Source organism: Protopterus annectens, chromosome 1.part0, assembly GCF_019279795.1.
Source record: "Protopterus annectens isolate FY-2018-M chromosome 1.part0, PAN1.0, whole genome shotgun sequence".
NCBI classification, from domain to species: Eukaryota; Metazoa; Chordata; order Ceratodontiformes; family Protopteridae; genus Protopterus; species Protopterus annectens.
The window spans coordinates 1,548,357,364-1,548,373,721 of record NC_056725.1 but is presented as its reverse complement, the minus strand read 5'-3'; the positions used below and the strand labels follow the sequence as shown (position 1 = coordinate 1,548,373,721).

The window sequence follows — 16,358 nt, the reverse complement described above, 5'->3', positions numbered from 1 at the left end:
CTGTGGGTATACTGTGTACTATGTCCTATAAGTATATTTCTGCTCTCTGGACTGCCATGACCTTCACATTTGTCAGACACACACATACATGCCTGCCTGTACATTAAATAGCCTTGAAATTGCATTGCTTACCAATGTTGTGCACCACTTACCATCACGCAAACACATTGCTTGGCAATGCATACCCCCCAGCACAGTGTTTGCACAATGGTAAATGATGCTCAGCATTTTCAAACAGTGTGCACATTCCCAGTAAATACAATAACTGGAACAGGGGAGAACCATCAATCTCCACTGCTCTTGATCCATGGTACACATTGCAGGCATTTGTGGAAAGGGTGTGAGATTTAGGGCTCAGAGATGGGGTGTGCAGGAGTCCAAGATTTTATTTGGACTCCTACTGAAACATCACAGTGCCAGGTTGCTGTAGGGGGACTATTCCGGGTCCCAGTATAAGTCAGAGGCTTGAGATAGTTTGCCCGGGCTGTAACCAGTGCCACCAGTATCCCTCACACTGATGACCAACATAGGCATCACTACAATAACATCCAGAGGAGCAAGAGGAGTAACCTCAATGCTTGAATCAGGAAATTTAGGATGGAGGACATCCCACAGATGTGTAAGTATCAACTACAGAGTGTACTTGTAAAGCTTAAAAGCTGAATATAAGCAAGACTGGCATTCATAATGGTATTCTGTGCTGTTCTGTTTTTTCCACAGCTGCCATGGTAAAGGAGTGCAATGTTAGGACCCATGGCTTATTTTGTCAAGGATGAGGGAGGCATGTGATATGTATGTAGCAGAAGTGTAGTGTTATTGTAGCATTAAAAGCTAAAGATAGCTTGTTTGGTATTTTATACAGCTGTATCAAATTGAGCATGCATATCTCAACTGTAAAAGCAAGTATGCAAGCATTAGTCTGTAGCACAAACTAAGAGTACAATATTAGATTTTAGTCAGAGGTGGTGGATTCAAATACTACACTTCTCAATTGTACAAAACTTTTTATTCTTCAATGATATATAACTTAAGGGTTTAAAGTGAAAGCACTATACCAGTGGTGCACATGCCCTGCTGCAAAGTGTAATCTGTATAATTGGAACATGCATATGTGCAATATATGCACATATAAAGGAGTACCTGCTGCAATCAGTAGAATAGTGTTTCACTGTTAGGAGCTGGTAGTCTTAAAAGTAATAGTTATCTGTTAGGTGGTGGTAGTCTTAAGAGTAAAGGTTAAAATAACAGTGTCAATTGTATGTTACATCTGAAAGTATTAATCTTATTTCTTTTTTTCCTCTCACCCCATCCCTTATCTCTCTCTATTTTTTTGTTGTTTTATATTATGTGTTGTCAAAATGTGTCCATGTCATCCATGTGTACCACATCACAAAATGCTCCACAGCACAATGGGGTAGGCTTGCTTCCCCTCCACTGGCCCTGGCACCATTGCCCAGCACATTTGGGATGGGAGCCAACCTGGCAGCACCACCTCTGCTACCCCTGCACTATCTTTCCAAATGGATAGTCCAGAGGTTCTTTCCAGGAGCAGTGGCAGAGGTGGTGAGTTTATCACCTGTGCTGAAATGCCAGGGATGGTGCACAGGGATGTGCACCATGCTTTTGGTACACACCTATGCCAGATGGAGGGGCTGCTCTCCTTCATTTTACATAGGACTAGAAGGAGGAGGAGACATCAAGCACTCCAGCCAGTGGTGTAGTGAGGTGACAATGATGACAGTCCAGTAGATGAGGACTGAATTCTCACTGTCATCCACTACTTGATGAGCATGGGTCCTGGATGTCCCCACCCTCACCCCCATCCATGGTGTCTACCGACCTCTTGTCTCCATCACTGTGTCTTGTCTTGTCTGTCTACAATTGCTTGCTCACCTACCCAACTTACCAGACCCAGCCATACCTACATTCATTCTCCAACATTTTTTTTTGTGTGTGTGGCCACCGGGCTCACAAAAAAAAATCTCCCCATACATACCTCTCCATTTCACACATGTAACTTCTTGACACACTTGGTTTAGTCAAACTGGCTATACAACATGATTGTGTTGAGGTCACCCTTCTCTCTGGAGGTGACAGTCCAAATTCAGGTAATATTCTGCATATATTATGAGTTTTTACTGTTAAAGAAATAGCTAGCTATGGTTCTTTCTTACCTCCCTCCTGCACATTCCTGTGTTGCTTTCCAATTGTTCTTCCCACTCCTTGCTCCCCATTTCACAACTGTCCTATCTTCCCCATTTCTTTTCTTTAATGCATTATTGCGCAGTGGTACACGTCACACTACATAAAGCAAAAATAGTTAAAAGTATTAGATACAGCTGTTTTTGAAGTCAGTACATCTGGCTCCAAAAAAAGAACATATCACTGCATAAACTGCATTAACAGCTGCTGCCACAAAGTCATTTAAGTAGCAGGTATATTCTACAGACTCAGTACTAACAGTCATACCTTAGCAGTGCTGCCACTGGAATGGTTACAGGATATTCCCTTATTTTACTAATCATTCTTAAGTTCTCCCTTTTGCTCATCATGCAAAACTGTGCAAACAAGATAAGCACAACCAAACCTTCCATTTATCTCTCTGTTGCCCGTGATTCGGCTAAGGTCTGTATCGCACAAACAATGGCCAAAAAATAATAAAATAACAATAAAAACTGACAGAGAAAACACAACTTGCACACAGATGAAGAGAAGGCTGGATGTTAATGAAACAGAACCTGTGATTTGTGTACTGCTTACTTGCATTTCCAGCCTTGACAGATGTACATGTAACAACTTGTAAGTCTAACCTGACACACCCACCCGATGTAAGCATTAACAATTGCCATCCATTAAACATAAACATGATGGGAGTGCCTGCATTATCTTTATATCTACTTCACAGAGCCAAGGATTTGGGATTCAGCAACTGCAATGAGTTCAGACCTCATTTGCATCTTCACTGTGCTGACAACCCTGAATCTACATAATAAATGTAAAGCTGGTACCACAAAGCTCAGTAAACAAAACAAACTTTTCTGAGCTTTGTGGTGCCGGCTTTACATTTATTATTCATATTTTATTGATTGCCTTTGTAAATCCTGGCTTTGTCTACATGGCAGGACTTTGTTCTTTTTCTTTAGCCTTGAATCTACATCAGCCAACAACAGTGTAGCTAGGGAAACTGAAGAGGAGCTGAATTGTTTATGTTTTGAACACAGAAGAGATGATATTACTTTGGGATATATCTGCACAGAGGACTACTGATTTTTAGATGATACACCTGCAAGTTGTCAGCTACATATTAGATATGCTGACATATAACTATGAATAGTCTGTTTAATGTGTTTTTTATTTTTATGTTGATTAGCACACTCTTTTACACTTTTATCTGTCTGCATTACTTACAAGTGCACTGTTCATTTGGGGTTGGTGGAGCAACGCTGCATTTCTGTTATGGCACAAAAAAGATTATGTTGTCATTGTTACTCTCCTTTTGTTACATCCAGCCTGTATCTAATGCTGCCACATGTTAAAAATCAGTTCTGCCTTTGTCAAGGGGACATCGTGTCTATAAACTTGGTGAACTTCTTTGAAACAGTCATCAAAAGCCTGGATGAGGGCAAATCTGTGCATACGACCTACCTAGACTTAGCCAAGGCCTTTGACACAATCCCCCACTCAGGCATCATTAAGAAACTCACCCAGCTTTGTATCAGCCCATATATTGTCAGGTGGGTTGCAAACTGGCTAACTGGTAGAACTCATACTGTCAAAATAGGCGACGGATCAGTTCTGGGACTCCTACTGTTTGAAATGTACTTTGTAGTACAGGCTAAAACTAAAGGATTGTAGCTGACAAACTTTGCTGATGACTGCAAATTGGGAGTGATTATTGAAACCCCTAGCGATGTCAACATCCTGCAAGAAGGTCTTACACAGACTAATGACTGGTGCCAAAGTCATGGTCTTAAAGTTAATGCAAAAACAAATGCATTATCATCCTCTTCAGCAAAAGTGATGTTCCTGCAAACTACCAGATCAATAGCAATATCCTGAGCAGACAGTCAGTGGTGAGAGATTTAGGCACACGGGTTGACAGCAACCTTAAATTTGATCACCATGTCTCCACAGTGGGAAGAAGGGAATTTTATATTGCTCATCTCATAAGTAAGGGCATTGCCTCCAGAAATAAAAGAGGTTATAACCACCCCCTGTACTCTTCCTTCATCAGGCCAATAATAAGAGTACACTGGTCCCTTTAGTATGTTCCTTTCCAAACACCTGCAGCAACTGGAGGGACCACAAAGGTTCCTTACAAAGAAAATTCAGGGTCTAAAAGATGCGTCTTATGTGGACAGACTGAAATCATTGTCACTTTAATATGTGTCATAAAGACTGCTTAGAGGCAACCTGTGCCATGCATATAGACCAATCTCTGACACAGCTTTAATGGAAGTGCTGCACATTCACAAGTCAAATGGCACACGCACCACTTGCTCAAAGGACCTTTACCTGGTATGTGACACCAAGAGAACTTGCTGGAGAGATAGATGTGTCTCACAGAGGTTGCCCCACCTTTGGAACAAGCTTCCTATTCATGTTAAACAAAGTCCTTCATTGGCTCTGTTTAAGCACAATTTGGACAATTAGATAGGTAACCAGAAATTCACTCCAGGGTTCCACCTGTGTCCCTCTTGGACACTGGAAATTAGGTGCTGATTTTAGTGTCTGCTTGAACCAGACACCCTTGGTAACATGGACTGAACTTGGCTAGGCTTGTAAGGGCCTGGGGCCATTAGCCTAGTAACGTCCTATGATCCTATGTACAAATCTCACACCTTTTACTTTATATTCTTTCGTGGGAAAGCCTAGACAGAGTATACATGGTTGCTTTGCAGCTTGTTGAATATCTCCACATTGTTGGATTGGTTGATTAGCATGCTGCTTATGCTGTAATTTGCATGCCACAGTGTCTACTTTGTTTGCACGGGGGTGTGCTGCTCTACATGGTGCTTACTGAATCTAAACGTTTACGCGTCCATGGAAAATGACTATTTAGGATCTATTGAATCCCGCTGATTGTCTTCTGTTTGGAAATAGTGTTTTGGTTGTTTTAAATATTCTAAATATCTATATACCTATATCTATATCTATGTCTGTATATTTACACACATATACATGTTTTTGCAAACTGATCCCATATGCTGTTAATTCTGAAAACTTTGTGACTAGCACACATTCTAGAGACTTAATAATTTCAATATGCTGTTAATTATGAAAGCTTTATGACTAGCACACATTCTAGAGAATTAATCAATTTGGTCTCATCAAGGTGTATTTCTGATCAAACTTTTGTAGTTATTTCAATCCATGTTGCTTTCTTTTTTAAACAATATGTGAGTCAAGCCAACAATATATTGAAGTATTCTAGTGAGAAGTGTGGCAGTATGTAGTTTGTTTATAAAAATGCTGAATAAGAAGGAGCTTAATGTTTATTCTTGTCAGACACTGTCTATGATTGGTAGGAAGGAAGATACATTTTCTTTATAGGTTCATAGTTTCATTCATAGTCCTAGGCTAGCTGCCTTGTGAGCTATTTTAAGCCTAGCCAATTTCCCTTTTTGTGCTCAAAATAACCTACCCATTTGGTTATAGATTGGCCTTACCCATCCAGTGGTTGCTAATTATATATTACCAGTAATGATAATAGCTGGGATCAAACCACAGATAATTTGAGGGGATATTTCCAGCTGACTGCATGCTGCCTCTCGGTCAGAGAGCTGTGGGCAGAAAGTTCAGTAAGAAGCTGTTCATGGGATACAATGTCAAATGATTTTGATAAATCTAAGAATAGTGAAGACACCAGGTTGCCATCATTCCTATGTTGGTTTATATTAGCAAAGTTGAGGAGGGCAGTGGTAGTTCTATGGTGAGGTCTAAAAGCATTATAGTTTTTGGAGAGAAGGTTGGTAGAGTTAATGTACTGTATATGTTGTGAGTGGGTACATTTTTCTAGTAATTTAGATAGAGAGGATAGGGTGGTTTATAGTTGGAAATATCTACTGATGTGCCATCTTTGTGGAGTTGCATAAAGGATTTTTTTCCAGAAGGATAGGACATATCTCTCAGATATGGATCTGTTTATCAGAATGGCTTCAGGGAATGCCACTGCATCAGTTACGTTTTTTGGTTTCTGTTGAAAGTTGATCAGCAGCTAAACTGGTTGGTTTTAGTTTCAATAGAAGTGTTCTTACAGACCTGTAAAGAAACAGTTAGAACTCTCACATAATGCACAAAAAAAAACACTCCTTCATACTCACAAGAACTTCTGTTATTTGGAATTGCTCTTATTAATTATATTGCAAGGTATTCATATCACATTATCCTATAAAATCTACTGTGGAGTGTTCAATATTATTTTTTCTACTTATAAATATTTTTTGTATATCTGCCTAGGAATAAAATAAACACATAAATACAAAGTGTAAGCATTTTTTTAAAGTATTCTATTTCTTTATCATATATCTTTTACCAATTTTCCTGTGGCCATCCAGCCTTCACAATAACACTTGAGCCAGCACATAGTAGTTATCCCAGCATGGAGAGAAAAAGCATCCAGAACAGCCATCATCCAGGTATCAACAGGAAAGCTTTGTATACTCACTGGCATCCTGGAAATGGGGCACTGTTGCAGAGACACTAGTTCCACCCCAGTGTGGGAGACATGCAGCATGCATCACTGCTGCAGCCACTATTATTTCCCCTATATGAGTGTATGCTTCACTGCACCTGTGATGAAGGCTACCAGAAATGCAGATGGCTAAATGCTCACATCAGAGCTACCCTTTGTATCACAGCTTCTCCATCACTGAAGTCTGGCTTTGAATGGATCTGTTTGCCTCTTCCTAGAAGATGATGTCCATCCCCCCTATAGCAACTTCAGCAGATGCACAAGCTGGTAATCGAACCCTAATCACCTAGGACAGAGTTAGAGCTTTATCCCTCTACACCACAGGTTAAGTTTCAAATTATTTTACCCTTTTCCATTCTTTGTAAAGGGGAATTACACAAACAGTAATGATACATATTATAATGCTGACAATGTCTTTCTCTGAATGAACTGAAGTGCAAGATGCAGCCATTGTGTAACTAGACTTGCCCTGGTCCCAGGCTTCAGTATGAACAACTTACTAAATTAAACCACTGCCACTCCCCATTTGGGTATGCTGATGGAAATGGAATAAATTGCCTTAAAGGATCTGAATGTGTCCATAAAATGGTTGTAAATGGTTATTTTCATAGTCTAGCAGGTAAGGTAACAAAGGGACACATTTGCTGTGGGACCTTAAACAACCAATCTGTATAGTTCAGTCCAGCCCTTGTTTCATTTTTCCCAAAGGGGTTCTGTTATTTCACAATAACATAAATTAGCCCTGGAATACTTTATTAATATTACACAATAGCTCACTGAATATAATAAAATTTTTTCATTGATAGATTTGGTGCTGTTGACACCATCAATTATCATTTTTAGTTGCTGTGACTCAGTAGCTAAATAAAGCTTTGACTTTAGACACCAGTGTCAAATGCCATTTTGTTCCCTTATTATCTGCCCATTGTATGCCATTAATGAAACTGCATAAGTGTGACAACTTGAGGGCTCCTAAAGTAGTAACTCTGCACTTGATAGGTAGTTGCTGCTAGTGTTTACTGGACAACTTTCCCAATGAATGTTTATTTACAGTTTCTTTGGTAAGCGGTCAGTCTGTCTGACTACCTATTTGATTGTTTCTATCATAGGTTACCATTTCATTACAACTAACTGTTCCTCGGAACATAGCAGACAAGCTCTTTCTTGCAAGATGGCAGCAGAATATGACACCTTTATAGCAAGTGGACTACGGTGAGTGCCTTACCTAATATAACAACCCTTGATGAGCCCATGAGATATAAAAATCATTATTTTACACAATTCAAAACTAAAAAAAAGTGTTTTAAGTCTTAGCAGAAAGCAAAGAAAAGTTCCTGAATTTTTTTCTTCATTTTGACAAACATATTTGATGCATTTGTTTTACTTGGGTAAAAAAGAGAAAGGATTCTGCAAACATTTGAAGAAAACATGATCTTCCCTTAAAGAAACTGCAAAAAATGATAATTTACATTAACATATTTTAACGTACCCATGCATATCTCAGAGGATATTTTGAACAGATAGACTCTCCTTTTGATAATGGCTTGAGTAAAGGACTGAGTCATGCTTAAGTGCATGGAATCTAATATCAGTTTAATCTTTAGGATGTGATTTATTTGCTGAATTTAAGTAAAATTATGGAAATAACTGGCTGCATTCTTCTGATCAAATTATCTAATCTTGGAACACAGATTTAAGTAGATTTCTGACTTGCTATGTGTACAATTTTATAATGAATAAATTTGACATATGGGGACATATTTTCTGAACAGTATCTATAAGGGAAATAAATTACAGAACCAGAATGTATCTGTAAGTGACATAAACTACAGATCCAGAATGTATGATTTCAATCCTTCTTTTTTAGCTGGTTTTGCCATGTCGATGATGACAACTACCTGAACCCATTTGCTCTTTTGAGGCTACTAACAAAATACTCACACACTCAGGATCTCTATATTGGAAAACCTAGCCTAAATCGTCCAATTGAGGCATCAGAACCATTGCCCAACAACAATTCAGTAAGTATCATTGACAAAAACCCAGTTGCAAGGCAGATTGTAATAGCAAACACAAAACTAAAAATTGGCCACTAGAGTTAAAGTGCTAGTGATTGTGAATGACTTTACATGCTTCAGACTGCTGTACTCCATATGTGTTTTAGAAAACAATTTACTGTTTTGAGTTCAGTTATGCCATGAGACATCTGCAGTGCTTTTCATTAATTTAATTACATTGTTGTAAAAAATATAATTGAACTACAAAAAAACAGATAGTTTTTCTGTTAATTTCATCCTTAAGTCATACATATCATCTATAAAAATACATACACAAATACAAACATATCTATTTATTTATATGTATCTATATGTGTGTTTGTGTGTGTGTGTGTGTGTGTGTGTGTGTGTGTGTGTGTGTGTGTGTGTGTGTGTGTGAGCACGTGTGTCTGTTTGTGTTTGTATGCATCTTCTCCTCTCTCTCTCTCTCTGTATAAATAAATATATATATATATATATATATATATATATATATATATATATATATATATATATATATACTTACATACCATACAATTTTAAAATGCATGCAAGTCCTGATAAATCAGAATTGCTATTACTCACAAACAAACATCAGGATACTGGCTTTGTCATACTGCAAATTATACAGCTCTACAGCATCTCATATTAAGCACATTCTCTAGGACTGCCTATAGTTAAAGCAGTTTGGGAACAACCCCTTACCAAGTTCAGTAGTTTAACAGCTTTGTACTTATACCCCCACAGTAGATGTGCCTGTTAAACATTACACCGCAGAAGATCACATCACTAAATTTTATTATACTCGTGGCATTTGCCTCTTAAATCAAATATTGGGGAGAAGTATTTAGAAAAGCTAGTTTTGTGGCGCTAACAGTGCTTCACTGTTATGCTGTAGCGATATAGACATAAGCAGAGATTCAGAGACATGCAGGAGCTGCATGGATCCAATGTTCATTAGCAACTACTTGCATGTCTCTGAATTGCACACATCACTTGCATTTCTTTGAATAGAACACCTAGTACAGTTGGAAAAACTGCATCATTATTCCTCATACCAACCCATGGAACACTGTTGGCAGGTACCTATAAACACACACATACATATACATACTTACGCACAAATGCATGTGTGCAAATGCACACAGACTTATACAAGCACACAGCCTGGCAGTACTTACTTATTGGTGTACTAACTACCTCCTCTCCTGCCATAAACATGAATTGGTGAATGCTGTTAAGTAGTGCATTCAGTTCCTTTGTTCAGCTCTGAAATAGCATAGCTGAGATTGCCTTCAAATTTCACTACCATATGTTGATCACAAAGTAAAGCTGTAGGGCACAGCAAATGGCTAATTTATGTTAATCGTGCACTGGACTGGCATGATTGCATGCAGTGTTATAGAGTAGACTGCTGTAGCCAAAGCCATTGCTGACTCATCTGATAGCTGGTGTCAGCCCCCCTATTTGATGCCCATTAGCACTAAGTTGAGGAGTGCAAAATAAAGGTCCCTTTTCTGACTGTCTCTCCTCAGAAGAGGCATACTACATCATCTGTGTAACATCGTGATGTGTCAATATGAGGACCAAAACAAAAAAAAAACAAAAAAAAAGAAAACAACAAAACAAGACAAAAACAACAACAACAAATAACCCATTCTTGGCAGTCACATTTTAGGCCCCTAGCACCTTGCACCAGGTTGACTGCCCCCCCCCTTCTTCTCAACCCAGCTATGCTTGTTGCTGAAGAACTGATTGTTAGAGAACACATACCACTGCAGAGCTACAATGGTTTTTGAAATACTCTCTCATAGTGCATTGAATAATCTTACTAGAAAGGGGGTTGCAGAGTGTGCTATGTTATTTTGATCACCCCCAATTATGTGGTGCAGATTTGGTTCATAAAAATGATTTAACACACAAAGAACTGGGTAACTTTATAATAGTCAGTCTTAGATCACTCAAAGCATCAGGTAAAAATACAGGAAATGCTATTACAACCATACAAACCTATGGAGCCAAAATAATAGGTGTTTTTTCATATAAAATATTACAATAGATTGATATCATTGCATTATTTATTTATTTATTTATTTATTTATGTATTTATTTCCAGTTTGATTACCGGGGAAGGCCACTGGGCCCAAGTGTGCTCGTTTTCAGTGGAGGCTCAGGGAGAAAAGCTCCATAATACTTAATACAGTAAGGATACAAAAGTATAAAAGGTACAGTATATAGTACAGTTTATAAATATGTACATTCAATATCAAGCATGATCAACAAAGTTCATTTTGATATATCTAATGGTTGTACTGTACAGATTCAGTTGAACATACATTCTTACATTTAAAGTGTGGAAACACTTTGCATGCACTCATTTAAAGTAAGTATAGAAACACTTTACATGCACTCATTTAAAGTAAGATGCTATTTACAGTATTTACAAAGTTGAAACTGTGTGTTGAGTAGCTATAGGAGTTGCAGAGAGCTTGAGTCCACTCTAAGAAATAGTTAAGGGAGTTATAGAGAGGATAGAAACCCAGGAGCAAAATCCTCCTCGGGGCATTTATTTAAATAGAATTAGGTAGAGTGAAAGCAGGTGCATTTCCATTTGGAGGACAGGTATGTGAAAAGCTGGGTTTTGAAGTTTTCTGAGTTTGATTTTGCCCTTAGTTTGGAAGTGAGAGAATTCCATTTCTTGCCCAGTGAGAAAGAGAGGAGAAGTTGTCCAGCAGGTTGTTTAGGTTTGTGGATAGTAATTAAGTTTTGGTGTTCAGATCTGAGAGGTCTACTAGGGGTGTAGGGGGAAGGATGTTTGTTAGAGCTGGACATTTTGTTGGGTGAAATACAAGTTTGTGTGCTGTGGTAAGTTGAAGGTAGTCTAGGTAGTTTGTGAGTTCTAGTCATTTCAGAGATTGAAGGGTAAGGCAGTGATGGGTGGAATTTTTGGATTTGGTGGCAAATTTAAAGATCTTATTATAGCAGTTTTCTAGTTTAGAGGTGATGGAAGAGGTCAGGTTAGTTAGAAGAGGGGCTCCTTATAATAAGGATGGGAGAAGGTAAGTAGCTGGAGTATGCCTAGTAGAATTGGGGAGAAAAATATTGTTCCTGTAAAGCATACCTAACTTTTGGTGGGTTTTCTTTATATTTTGTTGAATATGGATATCAAACTTGAGGTGTTCATCAATATTAATGGCAAGAAGTTTGGCAAAAGGGACCACTTCTATAGCTGAGTTGGTTTGGCTAAGGACTTTGAATGCATTTTTGTCATAAAAGAAAGTCTTAGAGGGAGGGAATAATAGAATTTTTGATTTATTTGCATTTAGTGAGAGGTGGTTTTGGTGCATCCAATTCTCAGTAGTTGAAAAATCAGTTTGTGTTTTAGTCAGCAGTTCAGGGAGGTTTGAGGCAGAGCATACTAAAGTTGAGTCATCTGTATACTGAATAACTTTGGCACCAGGAATAGCAGTATGAAAGTTATTGATAACAATGTTAAAAAGCATATGTCTGAGGATGGACCCTTGTGGTGCGCCAGTTGGGACAGGTAGGAAGGTAGATGTGATGTTCTTCCATTTAACTGCCTGAGATCTATCTGACAGGTCACTAGAGAACCAGAATAAAGTATGTGGTGAGAGATGTAGGTTTGAGACATGATAGAGAAGGTGTTTATGGGAAACAGTATCAAATGCTTTAGATAGGTCGAGGAGAACTGTGGATACTAAGTGTTCTGAATCTCAGGCTTGATTGACAGTTTCTAAGAAGGAGAGTAGTGTGATTATAGTGCTATGGCCTGGGCGGAAGCCATGCTGGGTAGGTGTAAGGAGTTGGTTTAAGGTCAGGAAAGGCATAAGCTGGAGGTGGATACATTTTTCTAGGATTTTGGAGATTGGTGAGAGCAGATCAATGGGGTGTAAGTTTGAGATGTTGGTGTTTTTGCCTCCTTTGTGAAGAGGAAGAATATAGGCTGAACGCCAGAGTTTGGGTACATATGATTCCTTTATAGATCTGTTGATAATGATGCTGATTGGGAGTGTTATACCATCAGCAGCACATTTTAGGAAGGAGGAGCTAATATTATCAGGAGCATTGGAGCAAGGTTTAAGTTTGGATAGAAGTCTTTTTATAAAATTATTAGAGACAGGTTTGAGCTCAAACATAAGGGATGCTTATTAGGAGGCTTAGACAGAGAAGAATGAGGGACAGGTGGATTATTGTTGGGAAAAGTCTTGATCAGGTCAGAAATAGCTTCTATAAAAAAATGAGTTAAATTGGGAGCCTAATTTGAGGTCAGATATACTTGTTTCCAGACGGGGGTTATTCTTGGAGCCTGGATTGAGAAGTGAGTTTATGGATTTCCAGAATTGTTTGGGGTTTTTATTATTATTGGACTGGAGCTTAATATTGTAGGATTTTTCTGTCCTTAGTGATTCGTTGTTTTGCAAGGTTATGGAGTTGTGTATTGGAGCACGGTTTTGGGCAGTTTATTGTTTTGGTAAAGCTTCCAGGATTTGTCCCTGTGATGCATAATTTGTTTTGTTTCCTTGGATAGCCAAGGAGCAGTATTAGTTTTTATCCTTTTGTTTCTTAGTGGGGATAGGGAGTTTAGAGTGTCTAGGAAGACAGAGTTGAAGTGGTCTATAGCTTTGTCAAGAGGAAGGGTATTTAGAATTTGGCAGTTCATTTGTTTGAATATTTGAGAAAGTTGTGGGGTTGAAGCTGCTAAGGTTGCGAGTGAGAATGTATTGATGCTGATGTGGGGTAGAGCTAGATGAACGATGAATGAAAGCTGGGAAATGGTCGCTAATGGTGTAGGGAATGTTGCCAGAGTTGGTTATTTTATTTGAATGGGTGACTAGACTCCAGTCTATAATGGATCCTGGGGGGTTTGTTTTGTTGGGTTGAGTGATGGAGAGGATTACTTGAGCAATGTTATAGACATTAATGGATAGGGAGGGAGAGGGACTATTGGTTTTATTCCAGTCATTATTTACTTCACCTAGAATGTAAGTTTCATAGTTTATTTCAGTTGAGGCCCATAGGATAATATCTTCAAGGGTAGAGATGTTGTTACCAGGTAAGATATGCAGGGCAATGATGCAGATATTCTTGTGTTTATTCATTTTTAGTAGACCAACTTCAGTATTATTGAATTAAGGGATTGGAATTTGAAGGGAATTAAGGTAAGAATATTAGAGTAGATTAAGGCAGTGCTGCCACCTTTTTTATTTAAACGGTCGTTTCTGAGAGTATGAAATCCTGTAGGCAGGATTTCAGAGTCAGAGATATGGGGTTTGAGCTAGGTTTTGAGGATGGCTAAGATGTCGGGTTTGTTATGGCTTAGCCATGCTTGATTTTGTTGTATTTTATTGTTGAGAATCTAGACATTGATTGTAAAGAATTTAAGAGTATTATGGGGGGGGGTGGGGAAGGTGTTTGTAAGGGGACTAGGACCAGGGTTGTGATTAATGCCTCCAGCTAAGACTAGGTTATTGAAGGAAATAACCTTTAGCCATTTGGGTTTACATTGTAAGAGTTTGGGTAGATCTAACATTAGTTTAGGTGTAAATATTTTAGCAGTGGTGGAGATAATTTTAGGATAGAATACATGCAGAGGGTTAGGCTGAATAAGGGAAGGGGAGATGGAATGGAAATGAGTGTATGACTGAGGGTGAAGGTGGGTATGTGTGGTAGTTTGAGTTGAAGGTAAGATTGGAGGAGCATTGGAGGTATATGAGCGGGCATAGCATAGGGGGATTAGGAATACAAGGAGGAAGCAGGGGGCCTGGGGGGTGCGGAGAATTAAGGGAAGCATATCTAGACAAAGGTAGTTTAATGGGTATAATTATAAAGGAGGGAACAGGCTGAGAAGTAGGAGAGGGTTGAGAAAGAGATAAAGGTTATCTTAGTATAAAAAGAAAAGTGGAGGGGTCTTTAATTGGTGAGGTGTTAGAGAGAGTGATGTGTTTAAGTGGGAAGGGTGAAAGGAGGTGGGTTAATGAGGGGAGAGCTACTATTGGGTAATTAGGCTGAGTGGGTAGAGAAAGGCAGAATAAAGGTAGGCATGCTGGGGTGGGTGGGAATTGGGGGCAGGGTAGGGGAGCGGATTGAGCCAGCAGGGCGAACAGAGTGGGTAGAGCCAAGGAAGAGGAAAAAGAAGACAGCAGAAAGTGTATCAGTGAAGGAGAGAACAGATCATAGGTAAGAATACTACAGGATAGGCACTAAGTATGTGAGTTGAAGGAAGCAGAAGGTTCACAAGAGCTAGAGGCTATACAGGGCAGTGATAGGTTACTAGAATATTGGCCGAATCTAGGGCAAGGAACAGGGCAGAGTTAGGTTAACAGTAGCGTTAGCATGCATTGAGGTGTAGATAGAAGCAGGACAATGCCACCTAGTGACCAGTCTGTGTAATTACAAGGGTAGATCTCAGGCACTTAAGGGAAATGGGAAAAGCCAGGAAGGTAAAGGGGGAAGTTAAGCCCGTGGTAGGCTGCTAGCTATTGCTCACCAGGTTGGTATATAAGAGGGCACTAGTATTGTAATGTCTAATTTACAGTAGGGAGCATACACTTGATATTAGCTCTTGGGGAGGCAAATATGTAAAAGAAGCACAGCAGGAGTCCTTTTATTATGTCCATTCAAGGGTGGGAAGCCAGGGATTCCAAGCAGAGGACTGGGAGGCACCTGGCATGGTAGTGATGCAGCGGGAGTAAACTGTAAGGAAAAGAAATAAATAAGCAGTTGTACATTTTAAATACAATAATTCAGCAAAAAGAAGAGGGTTGGGGAAAAAAAGAAAAAACAAGTAGGAAAGAAGTATTGAGTTGTCTAGAGAGAAGGTTAGATGGAATGGTGTATGCAGGAGGGAATGTAGCAGTACAAACAATTAACCATAGGTATTGCAACACAGTTCTTAACTACAGCCCATTAGGAACAAACAGAGAAAGAGCAGATGACAAAAAACATCTAGGGAATTATTAAGTCAGAGCAGCACAGACTTATATTAAAACAAAGATGTAGGACAAAAAAAATCTATGTATCTTGTATTACACATTTGTAGTATGTCTTGCCTCTCTGCTGTAAGTAAAACTGTTTCCTTCAAACATTATTGATAAAATGTATTGTTTGACATGATAATATTAGCAGTGTATGTAATGTAACTACTCAGCATATCTGTTTGAATGTCAATAATTACTTTTCTCATATAATTTCAATACAGTTTGATTTCTTATTGTTTACACACTAAACTTGCAAAAAACAAACATACAGCCACACATAGCCATCCCCACACACACACACATACACACACGCACACAGCCATAAAACATCAGAGCATACATAAAATAATCCTCACAAACCAAAATCCACACTAAAATGTAAAGTAAAAGTAACACACATACACAAAAGTGAAATATGAACCATATCTCTAATGCAATCGAACACCCCAAAAATAAAACTGACCACATATATCAGGAGCCTACAAATAAGAAGCATTTCTTTTTCAATAAAAAGCTTAAAATGAGTAATGATGAAACAAAACACATACCTCTCAACTTTACATATTTTCACAGAATATCCAGATTTTTGTTCTGTTTTTCTAAAATTTTGTTTTCTGTCAAATTAGTGGT

At 38.7% G+C, this 16,358-nt stretch overlaps 1 protein-coding gene across 1 annotated transcript in view; it reads left to right on the top strand.

Moving 5' to 3' along the window:
- The window catches only part of MFNG (MFNG O-fucosylpeptide 3-beta-N-acetylglucosaminyltransferase), a 468,185-nt gene that overhangs the window by 256,854 nt on the left and 194,973 nt on the right, over positions 1 to 16,358 (top strand). The window contains exons 3-4 of the mRNA XM_044068023.1: positions 7,804 to 7,906; positions 8,562 to 8,715. Of these exons, the coding sequence (XP_043923958.1) occupies positions 7,804 to 7,906; positions 8,562 to 8,715 (257 nt within the window). The remainder of the gene's footprint in view (positions 1 to 7,803; positions 7,907 to 8,561; positions 8,716 to 16,358) is intronic.